At 38.9% G+C, this 14753-nt stretch overlaps 1 protein-coding gene across 1 annotated transcript in view; it reads right to left on the bottom strand.

Moving 5' to 3' along the window:
- CNKSR2 (connector enhancer of kinase suppressor of Ras 2) overlaps positions 1 to 14753 on the bottom strand; it is a 240891-nt gene that overhangs the window by 223968 nt on the left and 2170 nt on the right. Inside the window, exons 2-3 of the mRNA XM_081909170.1 lie at positions 13342 to 13695; positions 12282 to 12377 (exon numbers count right to left, since the gene is read on the bottom strand). Coding sequence (XP_081765296.1) covers positions 12282 to 12345 — 64 coding nt within the window. The 5' untranslated portion in view covers positions 12346 to 12377; positions 13342 to 13695. The remainder of the gene's footprint in view (positions 1 to 12281; positions 12378 to 13341; positions 13696 to 14753) is intronic.

The following is a 14753-nucleotide window of genomic DNA, read 5'->3' as shown; positions in this document are numbered from 1 at the left end:
GGAAAAAATACAGTGTTAGAAATGGTTGTATATACAGAATTGAGCATATTTCATTAATCAACTGGACTTTGACACTAGCCTTATTTAGTCATTATATCTATTAATGTTCAGCAAATATGTTGAGGGAGGGGGTCCAACCCCAGCACCTTCATGTGTTCAGTGCAAAAGTCTGAAGGGAGATTCTAAGTGAATTCAGACTTCTTGATCATAGGAATGTTTATAAGCATGCTCAAATGTGTGTTTCATCAGAAGTGGGGAGCAGGTTGGGAGCATTGGGGGAAGAAATGGTGCATGTTGCCCTGATCCTTCTCCCCATGTTCTTTGCGTGTGAGTAAACCAACTATTGAATAGATCTATAGTCTTAATCAGAAGCATATATTTTAATGACAAACAGAAAATGAATCAGAGCAGTGCTCTGCTAGATTACTAATGTGAAACATAATCCTAGATATGCTATTTAAAAGCCAACCCTACTGTGTTCAAAATGGTTTACTCACTGATAAGTGTATTGAGAGTAAGTCTACTTGATCTTAACAGAACTTTAAGAAACATTCATAGGATTGTGCTGCATGTAAATAATTGTTTGTAAGGTTTTTTAAAAATAGAAAGTATAAGGGCACTGGGAGAAAATTATTTTTTGGCCTGACTTCTGCTTTCAGACTGTGCTAAAATGTTAGTTGCAGCATGTGCCAGGACCATCATTCAACTAAAAAAAAAAAAACTGATAGGGTTCCAATTGAGTGACAGACATCTTCTGAAACTAGCAGTTTTTTCCCCCTTCCTTATAAACTCAGTTAAACTCCAGTATGCCAGACACTTACAAATCAAAGTTTGGTTAATAGGAGGAGAGGAACATGCTGAACTGTACAAAAATAGAATATTAGAATTAAATTTTATTTTCCTAAAGTGCATAGGATTGGGGATTGCGGAGAATTTTGATCCAGTTCACATTTAGAGTTGCATTTATCAAATTATCCCTTTCTGAAACAACATAAGAACCAAAACACAACCATCTTTCAAAATTTGCACTTATCTGAGTTTTGGAAGGGAGTTCTCCAACCAGTCAGTTTACCCCCAAAAAAGCATGTATATGGGGAATTTATATTAGTGAAAATAACATACAAAAATGCATTGTTTTAGGAGAAATTGCTAGCAACAATGTGTGTATTAGTCAAAACTGCATGCTACAAAACTGTAGAAATGAAAATAATTGAATTTAATATTGGAAAAATGAGAAACTAAGAGAACCAAAACTGACAGACCCTTCCATCTCTAATAGCAATTCCTACCCTAGAAATATTGTAGCTACTGGGGATGGGGAGGTTTGCAGACTAAGAATGATAGAATTGGAAGGGACCCCAAAGGCCATCTAATCCCCCTGCAATGTAGGAATCGCAGCTAAATCATACATGACAGGTGGCCATTCAATGTCTGCGTAAAAACCTCCAAGGAAGGAGACTCCATCCCCTCTCGTGGAAGCCTGTTCCACGTAGAACTGAAGGTGCAACATTTACCCACTCTATCAAATTATATTTTAATTCTGCAGTTAGAGACATATGTCATCTCTCAAAGCAGATCACAAACTTTAACAAAATGAGATACTGGCCATGCTCTCAGGCTTACATGCTTAAAAGGCAAGGGAACACAAGGAACAGTAGAGGAGATCACTTTAAGAAGGCCAGAATGAAGTGATAAGTTGTATGCAGGCATTCATATCCACTAAGGATGGACAAGTCTGTCAGTTTTGGTTTTCTCAGTTTCTAATTTTTCCAATCTAGTTCTCCACATTTTGGCAACTATTTGCAATTTTTAAAGAAGTCCTCAAGAAGCATTTTGGTGCAAATTTCTCTTATGCATTTTTGGATGAAGAACTGCATTGCGAATTGAGACAAATATGAATTTTGAATATTGGTTTAAAAATTGGGTATTAGGTAGTTTTTCATTAAAATTCAAGGGCAAACACACTTCTCCCTTATCTCTAATATTCACTTAACTCCAGAACAATCTCTTCCTTGCATGGGGTTCTTCCTAGGAAAGAGACAGGGTGTGATATTCTAGTGCTGCCCTTTTTCTTCTGGCCAGTGGCAGAAACTAAATATGTGATACACTGTTACTTATTTCCAAGTAAATGTGCATATGATTGGGCTGCATATTATAAGTCTACTAATGATCTGCTTTTTATCAGAGATGGAAGTAATGGCAAACATTTACAGTTGACAATTTTCAAATTTTACAGAGCTTTCCAACACAATTACGCCATGCTTTCCCCCAAGCAATGTGAAGTACCAAGGACAGCACTCATAGCACTAAATTTGTCTTCACTCTGCTCCACTTGCATATTGGTAAGCAAATATTGCAAAACACTAAGACTCCAGCGTTCCCTCATCTAAAGGAATGGCTTCATTTCTTTTAGATGAGGAAGCGCTGGAGATTTACAGTATCTTGTAATCATTGCTTACCAACATGCAAGTGGAGCAGAGTGAAGACAAAATACAGCCCTATTGGCAGACCATAGGGCTAACATCAGATTCCCGGAGCACAATTTATGGACTTTCCTGTGGCTACATCCTCAGTTTCAAATCATTGCTGCTGGAAAGTTTCAGCTCCCTCTCAGGCTGTTCCAAAATGCCCCCTCCTGTTTGCCACCACATTCGCAATTAAAGGGTTCATTTTGGAGAGAACATGAATTAGAGTAAAAGGTTGGCGACAGTGAAAAGTGCACTGCAGCCACTCATCTTAGCAACCGCTGGCTGGTGGCCACTAACATCCCCGCCACCATCAGATGTTATCTGTGTGTAATACTAAAGCATGATGTTATATCACAGAGGGAGTTTCTAGGGATATATATATATATTTTGCAGGAAACAATGGCTGGCAATAAATATTGCCGCTACCATCATGCATGAGATCAAATAAAGCAAAAGGGAGTGACTAATGCTGCATTTCCATTCATCTCCTCCCCCCTTCTAAATGCTGCAAATAAAAAAGGGTGAGATTAATGTGAAATGTATGGCACTCAGCTGTTTTTAACAGAAAATATGGGCAAATAAAATATATGTGTTGTAGGACAATATTGAATCATGTTATCGTCAAGATCAGTGATAGCAACACCTGAATTACACTTTTCTTTTTTTGCAAGGTTAAAGAACTACTCCGTGAATATCAGAACACATGTTTTCAGGTACTTTTCCTGAGGAACAAGTATCTTTTCTAGCAGTCCAGTGTGCATCACAACACCACTTCATCTGATCAGTCATGAAATATAAGCTATACATCTTGATTAATGTATTTTGTAGGTTAGAAGGACATGTTTTATATTTTACAGTACAAAGAAGGGAAATTGTCTGGCATCATATTTAAACCTGGAATCATGGAATCTGTTCTTCTCTGCATTGATAACTATGTGGCAAATAAAGGAACACTTGTCTTGGTATAAAATCCTGCCCTACCAAAGTCTCCAGCATGACTCCTATTAAGAATCAACAGACTTCTGTCACTTTTTATCAATAAATTATATCAACTGTTATTATTGGATTATAGACAAGAAGCAAGGAGTGCTTCTCTAACTTTTACAGCCTGTGCAATTTTTTATGAATGCTGTATGGAAAAGAACATGAATCTGTGCTTAGAGAGTTTGTAAGTAAACTATTTTTAACTTACCAAACCTATGATTATTTTCTATGCTAGACAAAGAGTGAAACTTTGGGACTCACTTTAAAGGGCATATTTTCTAACAGCCTATATTTTCACATTTACTTTGCTGCACACTTTGTGACTTAAATCTCTGCTGGGGTTCTCTCACAAAAGAGTACTTGCCCCCTACTTGGATCTTGGCATCCAGGAATTCTCCTTTTATACCTATTTTTCCTTGAACCAGCATGCTGCTCATAAATTCTGAAAACAGCACTGCTACATCTTGTACATTTTTACAATATGGGGTCCGTGTTTCCTGGTGTCACATGATAGCAGCTATGTAGCAACAGCTGCCCATTACTGTCTTGTTTTGCTTATGTTATTTATACGCGTAGCACAGCACCTCCACAATGCAAATGGAATATAACATTTATCTTATACAGTGACCGGCAAAATACCGATGTCTATCTTACAGTGGCAAGTCCATTATATATTTATTGGCAAATTATATTCCTTCTGCTGAAGAAAGGAGAGGATTTTATCTTTCTGAAGGCATGCCTGACATTTGCCGGTCCTTTGACCAACAACATACTCTGCTCTTTCCCCGAGTAGATCATGCTTCCTTCCTAAAGGAGCAGACCTTCACAGGAAGGTCCTGGAAGGCAGACACAGTGCCACAGAGGGCAGAAACAGATGGTCTACTTATGCTCTCACAGAAGAGTTTTATTTGCAAAGAATCCTATTAACATAGGACTCTAGGGGGCTTAAGCTTGTTGCAAGCTACACAATGTAATTTGCTTCAGCACAGAGAAAACAGTGCACATTTTATTGGTTTATATTGTATTAGAATTGCCATTATAGCATGGGCACAGGAAAACCCCTGTTTTTATATTTCAGAACCCATATTACATGCAAGTTTTATTTTAAGCATATTCCCTTTATATCAGGGGGATAATAAAATCAGCTATGGCAGCCCATATCCTATTGTTTGGGAGTTGGTTTGGGAGCATCTTAAGTACTCCAAAGTAATAATTTGCAACGTAATGCAAACCCGATATCTGCCAGGATAAGCAAGTTTGGAATAAGAAGATAATAAGGCTGCCCTGGCTTAGCTAGGGCTATACCAGCACGATTCCCCCATTCCAGCTCAGTCAGGGGTACATCAGTGTAAGTATCTTAGCCTGGCTCAGCCAGGGCTATGGTGGCTCAGCTGAAATTCAGCCTGTATAACTTAAGCGAGTGGAACCTATGCCAGTGTAAGTTATTTTAAAAGTGTTCCAGGGACAGGGCTAGAAAATACTTACACCTCTTTCAAATTTCTTTCAGCTCAGTCATGTGACCCGGCAACCTGGCAGAACTTATACTGGCAAAAAGGGTAGTGCAAATCAAATTCTATTTTAAAGGCCTCTTTTCCCTCAGTCAGGGTTGAAACAGCTCAGCCAGGAGTAGCATCACTCCTTAATGGAACTTGGAATAAGGGTAACTTAGGCTAGCTTAATTTAAGGAAGCTCAGACTATTTGTTATCTTGTCCAGGTCAAAGTGTTTGTCGTCTAGCCTAATACTTATCAGATACAAATACTAATACAAAATAGCCACAGGTAAGGTCCTTATGTGAAGACAACACATAAAATACTGGAACACAATAGTTTGACAAAAAATAGTCATCTGGATTCTTCATAATAATTGAAAATGTTGTCCAATTTAGAAATAATAGCAAGTGTGGAAACAGACAAATGACCAGACATTACATCTTCAAAAATAGTATCTGGAGTAGGGCTTCATAGAGACAAAGAACTTTAATTAAATGTTTGTTATGTAAAGGTAAAAAAAAAGGTAAAGTACCCCTGGACAGTTAAGTCCAGTCAAAGGCAACTATGAGGTACAATACACATCTCTCTTCAGGCTGAGGGGGCTGGCATTTGTCCACAGACAGCTTTCTGGGTCATGTGGCCAGCATGACTAAACCACTTCTGGCGCAACGGAACACCGTGACAGAAGCCAGAGCACACGGAAACGCCATTTACTTTCCTGCCACAGTGGTACCTATTTATCTAATTGCACTAGTATGCATTCAAACTGCTAGGTTGGCAGCAGCTGGGACAGAGCAACAGAAGCTCACCCCATCGCGTGGATTCGAACTGCCAACCTTCCGATCAGCAAGCCCAAGAAGCTAAGTGGTTTAGACCACAGTGCCACCCGCTCCCTTCATTTGTTATGCAGAATGTATTTATATTGATAATATTTTTAAATCACTGCTCTGAAAAATCAATTCAATTAATTAGATTGGACTTGCAAAGTATTGTTGAAAAAGATAATTCAAAAGAATACTGTGCTCGGCATTAAAAAATTATTGCCCCAGAATGGCTTTCTGCTGTATGTATTTCAGGGAAAAAAATGTCTTCTGTGTATAATGGGATCATCGGTTTTCTTCCTCCAGGTCTACAAACAAGTTTTCATTTCAAAGCGGAAGTTATTGGCCCTTGACATAAATTCAAGGGAGTTATTTTTAAGCATCACAAAACAAAATCAATTTTCAGCTACACTAAGTTTTACTATTTCAAAAAATCTCAGTAAATATTGGCTATTGTTAACTACAGTCTTTCTTAGTCAGATTTATAGATTCTTAGTCAGATTTAAAGAAGAAAGTTATTTATGGAATTAGATTTTAAAATGTTTTTTAATTTACCAAACATTTTTATTTATTGCATCTATGGTTAGGATCCTGTCTTAACAGAAAAGAAGTTGCCCTGGGATTGTAGAAGCATGAAGCATCATCACCTGCCCTTTACTACTGGCCTGAAAAACAATGGTCAATGGAAGCTGCATCCCTTCTCTCCGAGTGTCAACACCATAGCAAGAAGACCAGACTGTCTCTAGCTGTTGGCCAAAAAAGGGACCGCTGGAGGAAGCTTCTCTAAAAAGATCAAGACCCATAAAGAGTTGTATGAAAAACTTCGCTGTTATTAACGGTTGTTTGAGACTACAGAAGCTGACCTCTGATACTAGCCAAAGAATAAAGGACCACTGTATAGTTGTACCACCTCAGAGGAGGATTTATAGTAGTGCCACCAGTTTTGCCACACTGGGCACCAGGCCTAGAGGGCAACATAAGGCCTCATAACTATGACCTAGTGAACTGAGCAGAAAGGAAGATGAAAAGTAGGGGGTGCTGAATTTTGGGCTCGCACCGGGCGCTGCTGAAATTTGAAAGACCAAAGTCCACCCCTGACCACCTCTATCAAGCTCAGAACAGCAGCAAGGGGGAATTTGCTGTCTCCACATGGTGCTTCCCATGCAATGGATCTACGTGTAGGCTGGGCATTTGTCCCCACGCTACCAGTGTGTTCCATTTGTTGTGGCAGTGAGATAATTCCCTAAATTGCATGGAATTGGTAAAATAAATCAGTGTGAATTCAGTGTAACCCCTTAAATAATTTGATCTTCCCAAATCTAAGTGACCAGCAGTTGAATGATCCTTTGGGCCCTTGCACACTAGTCCTTACCATATTTTTGAAAGATACTTTCTGCATGAAAGACAATAGGTCTTGCTGTGAGCTTATAATATATGAATACCAAGTAGAACATATTCTAATTGAGTGTCACTTAAACCAAGCATTTCAAACAATACACACACATACAAGCTACGGTATTTTAATTTATTCCACAAGGAAACCTGAATCAAAGCATCTTATCATTTATGTGTGAGTGTGAGTGAGTCTAACAGCAAGAGAACATAAGATGATGAAAATTAAACAGGAAAAACAGGAGAACAAGAATAATGGTATCATATGAGCCAACATATCTGAGGTTTTCTTAGCTGTCTGTCCCATATGTAGATTAGATTATTAATAGGATTTTATGGAGGTGGTGTGAAATGACAATCCAGGAACTGTTAGTCTGATGATAAAGTTTTTAAGCAATTGTGAAAATGTAGTCACACGTTCTATACTGTGGATTACTACAAGAAACATACCATTTTAGGGGTGTGTGAAAAGTTGTTAGAAGGAAATCAGAGCTGTATCTGTTTATATCCAGGCCTAGCCTTATCATTCAATAGGGAAAGCATTTTCTCTCTTCTAGTCGCCATCTCTGTGCATCATTTTAAAGAAAATATGAACTGCAATCCAGAAGACTGTGTGTGTGTCTCTTTCAACTTTCCATTTCATTTGTGAAAATATCCAAGAGTGCCTCAAAACTGTCACTATTTTGTGGGAGGGATTCAAATATGTACTGGAACTTTAGGCTTGCACAATTAAAAAGGATTAACATTCTCTGTTGCCCTTGCACAACAAATCCACATCTTCCTTTTAAAAAAATACAGTCTTTTTGCAGTTTGGAAAGTGACAAGGAAATGCGCTGAAAACTGAGATGCATGAATGATTCACAAGAATATGTATAAACACAAGAGGCAGCCCAACTTATGAGGCACGTTATAACTGCCTCAGGTGGTAGGATTTACGGGGACAGCAGATCCCAGTTTAGATCTTCCCTCACCCCATCTTCCTTGGCAAGAAAGCACACAATTTTGGTATCCGCCTCAGGTGCCAAAATGTATTCGGCAGGCCCTGATAAACAATCTGCAAGGAAATCAGGATGAATGCCCACTGTCATACAGTCATTAGTAAAGAATCATAGAACTGTAGTATGGGAAGGTATTATGAGGCTCATCTACTCTAACTCTCTGTAATACAGAAATATTTTGCCCAATGTGGGGCTTGAACCAATGACCCTAAGATTATGGGTTGTATGTTCTACCAACTGAGCTTTAAAATGCTCAGTAAAGACCAGACATAGTGTTAACCAATGTACAGTACAAGCAGATAAAGATGAATGCTGAATAAAAAAGTCATTTGGAAGAACTTATGGCAAGTGCTACTGGATGTTGGCAGGATAAAGAATTTGCTCCTACTTCCCAGGTCAAATATTAGAAGGATTCAGTATGTGCAAGGTTGTACAACTGACTGGAAGGTCACAGACCCAGAGCTGGTCAGAAGCCAATCTATTCAGCAAAAAGGAAGACTACTGCAGGGAAGAAACGAACTGTTCCATCAGAAAACTGCACAGCATGTACAGATCTCATGCAACCAAGAATTACTGTGAATATTGGGACAGATGGGCTTGGCAATTCATACCTCAAATGCCATCCAGAAAAGGGAAGAAGGGATAATCAACTTGAGTGTGCGTATGGAATGAGAGATTTGTTGCAAGCCTTGAAGGGAAGCATTTTTTTATTGTTTGCTTTGTTTCAAAAAACTTTTCAAGCTATGTTTTTTTGCCCTTTCCCATCTAGCTGATATTTTTTAACGATATGAAAATATGTCCTATTTCTGCTTCTGATACATGAAATGGTTAGCAGATATAGCTCACCTTTTGCTGGTACAAATTAACTTTTACTCAGTATTTGCAAAATCATAACAAAACGTATTTTCCAGTGCCTTACTGCTTTTTCCATCAGAAGTACAGTCATACCTCAGGTTACAGCTGCTTCAGTTTGCATTTTTTTGGGTTACGGACCACTGAAACCCAGAAGTACCGGAACGGGTTACTTCTGGGTTTTGGTGGTTGTGCATGCACAGAACAGGTAAATCGCGTTTTGCGCATGCGTAGAAGCACCGAATCACAACCCGCGCATGCGCAGACGCGGGTTGAAAAAGCTGCAGGTTGCAAACATGCATCCCACATGGATCACATTCGCAACCCGAGCGTCCACTGTACTGTAGTTTGCAACAGTTCTGCAGTATTTGGCTCATTCAAACGTTTATTAATTAATCTGTTTTTAGGCATTTATATACAGTGTTCCAGACCAATCCCAAGGCAGTTTACAATCTTAAAAGACAACCTCATAACCAAAATTTTAAAGCAATAGAAACAATTGCAATAAAAAGTATTAGAGTAAATATAAATTAAAATGCACCTACCAATTCAGTAACCAGAACAGCTCTCAAGGCCAGTTATCAGTACTCTCACAGAGGCCTGGTTGAGTAATGTTTTTTCAGAAAACACCAAAAACTCAACAAGGTTGGTACCTACCTTATTTTCAGTAGGGCTGTGCATGAACACACACACTAATCCACCCTGTGGCCCCCAGATCAGGGTGATTCAGCCTGCCCTGGAATCCACCCACCTCACACCACATCCTTCTCTGAAACAATCTGAGGGCAGGGCTAAAGGCTTTTTTTAAAGGGTTTTAAAACCCAATTGTAAGATAGTTAGCTACTGCTTTCAGGAAACCGGTACATGATCTAAGCTAAGCACAATCTTGCAGACAGTAAGTGTACTGTATGCTGATTTCATACATAAATATAAAGTTGAAAATAGAATTGGCCTCCAGAATATTTAAAATGCATCCATCAAGTACAGCAAAATATAACATTATGTAGCATACACACACAGAGAGAAAGTTATTTCATGATAAACAGAGCAATCCTATCCTTGGGAAGTATGTCCCACTGTGTACAGGATCACAGTCTTAAGCTGTGGTTCTGTGCCAAGAATCATCATGCACATGATTTTAATCAGGGAAATAAACTGCTAAAAGTAAATAGGGCAGTTGGGAAAATATGATAGGAAAATGTATTTTAAAATAAAATATAATACTAATAAATGAAGATGCACTTCACTGTCATTTAGGCTCGTATCCGTCTGTTAGCTGGTGATGGTCTGCTTGATTATCTCTGAACTCTGCTAAAGATCTGTTTACATTTATGGGCCTGATTAAATGTTTTCCATAGCAATAAGGAAACATTTGATGTGCTCTCAAGTCAGACAAGGTGATCAATTTTAACTATAAAACAAGCAAGCTACTCTAATTTGTTTTTTTTTTAAATTGGTTATCACAGGCTTTAAAGTCAAAATGACTTATTGCTTGTTTTACTGTTGTAAATCAATGTCTTTTAAAGACCAGAGCTAGAAGCACATATATTTTATTTATTTAGTTCTGGCATTTATAGTTTATGGACAGAGGGGGGAAACCCTTGATGCCAGAGAAAGATGCACCATAATTAAAGGTAATTTAAGAGAAGGCCTCAAACTGCTGAGTTCCAAATTAAAAACAATGTTTTATTTGTTATTGATAAAGATGTGAGTTAGGAAGAAAAATCAACTTGGCTCATTTACAGAAGACTGAAACCTGACATGCTAATTGCTTGACTTTACACTGCATTACCTGTAATCCACAGTCCCAGGTTCCCAAATCCCTTTACTGGCACTTTGATGTGCCAACAGTCAAAAATTAACAGGGAGGTGAAGGTTCAGCAAGGTTGTAATTATCTGTATTGTGTATTGTCCAGAGAGTAAGTGCAATAAATGTGAAAAAAAGATAATGCTGGAAAGAACCGGGATCCTCTAGGACCTAGAAAAAGTAAAAGAAATGAAGTGGAAGGGAAAGGAGGAGGTGGGAAATGCTTAAGAGGAAGGAAGCAATCAAAGTTGGTACCAGATTTAAGAGGGCCCTGAACAAGATACTCTTCAGCCCCCTCACACAGCCCTGGTGAGCCTCCTGCAAGACAGACAGTATTGTATGGTGGTAGAGGAATGAACTGAGATAAAGAGTATGAGAATTCTAATCCCCATTTAGCCCACTGCTTGCTTGGGGGCCAGTAAACCTGCACCCTTGTCACCTGTCTCTTAGCAGCCCTGCAACAGGGGCCTAAGAGGAGGCAGATGGCACACGGGACGGAATAACTGGACCTACAGAAAAGAGAAAGCAGGAAGCCTAAGAGTGAAGGATTAGAAATTCACTGAATGTAGACAAAATAACACATTCCATTTTCAAGCATCTCTCTTTTGAAAGCAATTTTCCTCTTCAATCGGTTTTCAACGTCCCTGTTTAAATGTCATGATTTGCAGCAGCCCTTTGTAACATGAAAGCATATTTAAATAAAAGTGCTTGGGCTTCTGTGAAAGTAAAATGAGTTGGTCAATTTTCCATCCCTGTGACAACTTTTTTTTATTCATTTAAGTGCACATTTCCCTCTAGCAAGATGCATCATGTATGCAAAGATTTGTGGCACAAACAATGTAAGGGTAAAATGCAAGACAAAAATCTTGGAGGCTGGGAGGAAACCAAGGATCATTTACTCCAACCTCCAAGGAAGACTCATTTATATCTAACACCAGAAAGTACTGTCACTCACATGGAAAAATTTCTTTGGACACAGAAGACCCTAAGAACAAAAGAAAAGTTCCTGTGGATAGTAGTTACAATGAGACGTCTGTGTTAGAAACTGCTTCTTGTCTTGTTGAACAAATATTGACCACATATTAAATTATTATTATCTTCCCATATTCCCAGTATGGACAAGTAAAAATACAAGCAGCTTGGGAAGTCTTCTGTTTCTGTATAAATACAATATCAATGATCACAGGCAACTGATCACAATCATTCTTCATTGCAATATTTCACATTTTCTTGTTATTTGTAACAATGTCTTTTAGTGTTTGTTCAACAGACTCTGCCAAATGTTCCGCTGTGTGTTTTGACCATCAGTAACATCTGCACATAAAAGCCTAAATTACTAGAAGGTCTAAATCACTGGTGTTGATGGAACACTGGAGCTCCCTCAAGCACCATTGAAAGCTCTGTGAGCTTTTGGGTGAGGTTTCAACCATAAATCTTTACAACATATCTATGTGGCATATGGCCTACCTTTTCCCACTGGAAAGAAGCACTTAAATAGACAGGTAATGGTTCTGAGTGTACCTTGCTCCATGGTGATAATATTAACCCAAGGCAATGCAGGCACTGAAAGAAAAGAAAGGAACAAAATAATAAATTGTGCTTCTCTACTTTTGAAGCCATTTTAAACACAATTTGAGGTTAGGTGGCAGGTTGTATATACACACATTAAAAAATACTGACATGTTTGCCAACACTTATATTCTATGGCACATCATTTTTCAAATGAAGCTGGAGTTTTTACCACTGCTTTAGCTAGTACTGTTTTGAAAAGTAATTCACACTTGCAACAACACTTTGTGAAATAATAATCACAACACTGCCAGCTTAGTATATCTATTTCTAGTCCTACAAGCATTACTTTAAGGAAAAAGGTTTCTCAACCTCATGTTTTTGTATCAAAGTCATTTATAACATGGAGATTTTTGAATGCTTTAAAACCAAACTGCAGATTCAAATACTTTTTCAGAATCTAATGACCATTCATTTCAGTTTAGAAACCAGAGTATTTTTATTTTTTTACTTTCACCTTTATAAATGTAGCACAGCATTATATAAGCCAGTAACTGGGCAATAAAAAGTTGCATTGTTTTACAAGCTAGTAATATTTGATTATGACTGAAAGGAGCCTACAAAGATATGCAAAATGATTCTCGTACATACTCTCTCACACCCATACCCTCCCCCCAAAGTAGGTTTGGTCAATCAGCTAACTACAAATCCACCAAACACTTAACTCACTTACTCCACACTTTACCAGCTTCCGTGCAAGAATATCATGGGGGACCGTGTCAAAATCCTAACTGAAATCAAGCTACACTAAGTCCATAGCATTCCCCTGATGCACCAAGCTTGTAATTTCATCCAGAATAAGAAATGAAATTTGTCTGCCATGACTTGTTTTTGAGAAACCCATGCTGGGTCCTTGTAATAACAGCATCCTTTTCTAAGTGCTCACAGACCAACTGTTTAGCTATCTGTACTAGGACCTTTCATGGCACTGATGTCAAGCTTACGGGTCAGTAGTTACCTGGGTCTTTTCTTTTCCTCTTTTTGAAGATGGGGACTACGTTTGTCTGCCTCCAGTCAGAGGCTCTGAGATTCAAGAGCTCCTTTAGTAGTACCCTTAGGTGCAGCTCATCAGGCCGTGGAGATCTGAATTAATATAAAGTAGTCAGGTGTTCCCCAAACACCTCTTTTCCTATATTGGGCTGCAACTCCCTCATTGCATCGTTTATTCTGTTATCACCAGGTTGGGCACTGTTTTACTTTGGTGTGAATACAGAGGCAAAGTACGGTAGGTGTTGAGCAGTTTCACGTTCTCTCTTTATCTTAGCTGCCGCTCTTGGTGGTTTGTTTAGCCAGACAAAGTTGATCTTAACTCCTGGCAAAGAAGAGAGAGAGTATAGAACTAATATTATTACAAGAGGTATATTAATAAACAAAAATAGTGTTTTAGTCTGTGTACATCTTGTTCTTTCCACTGTTAATCTCTATACCATGTTAAATCTACTTGCTTATTCATTCCCAATGTGGGTTTGTAAAGTATTATTATATTTTGAAATCTCACATATCCTACCTATTAGCAGAAGGCCAATAAATTAATTTGTGGTGAACTAAATTTGTCTGCTTGAGAGGCATTTTTCTAGATGAATAAAATTGATCAATATTCCCACCCATCAGTCAGTGGAGAACAAAAATGGCACACAGGGTATTCCTTAGCAATTCTGGCTGTGGTCTCCATGACAACACCAAGGGCTTCAGGAAGAAGCCATGCATAGCTTAATGAAGCTATGTTGATAACTGTTACAATTCCTTTCCATACTAAATCTTTAAACATCTCTTCCCAGCAGTTTATAGCATCTGTTGCTGTAGTATTAAAATGCAGAGTACAGTCTAAAGGTGTTTGTAGGAATCTTAAAAGAGATTACATAGCATGAAGCAAGGCTAGGCAACTTGTCCTTTATGAAATGTTCCCTCATACACATTTTTTGTACCCAAAAATCTTATATACCCTAATTCAGCTATGCACACTAGTGTTAGTTCTTGGAGTGGGAGGAAGCGCAATGTTGGAGTGCATGCTTTGCAGGCATAAAGCCATAGAAGGGTAGGGATACAGCCAAAGAAATGAAGGGGGGGTCAAGTTATAGTGACAAATTAAATTCTTGGAGACAGCTGAGTGTTCAGTCAGGTGGCAAGGCACACTGTAGCATTAGTGGCACCCAAGGGCTCCAACGATAGGGCAGGAAGGGGCTTCAGCCCACTCAATATTCCTAGGCAGGGAGCAGAGCCCCCCCCCATTGAGGGGGCGCTATCCCTCACCTCCAATGGGTGAGTGCTGGTCCGCCGGGCGGGAAGCGGAGAGGGTGTTTTTCACCCTCTGTGCCCCCTTGCCACGATCGCCAGAGCGCCTTCCAGGAAGGCACTGGCAGTCCTCAAAGG

This window comes from Podarcis melisellensis, assembly GCF_964234715.1.
Source record: "Podarcis melisellensis genome assembly, chromosome: 4".
NCBI lineage: Eukaryota > Metazoa > Chordata > Lepidosauria > Squamata > Lacertidae > Podarcis > Podarcis melisellensis.
Note: the sequence above shows the minus strand (reverse complement) of the source record. Positions and strands in the feature narration are given on the sequence as shown.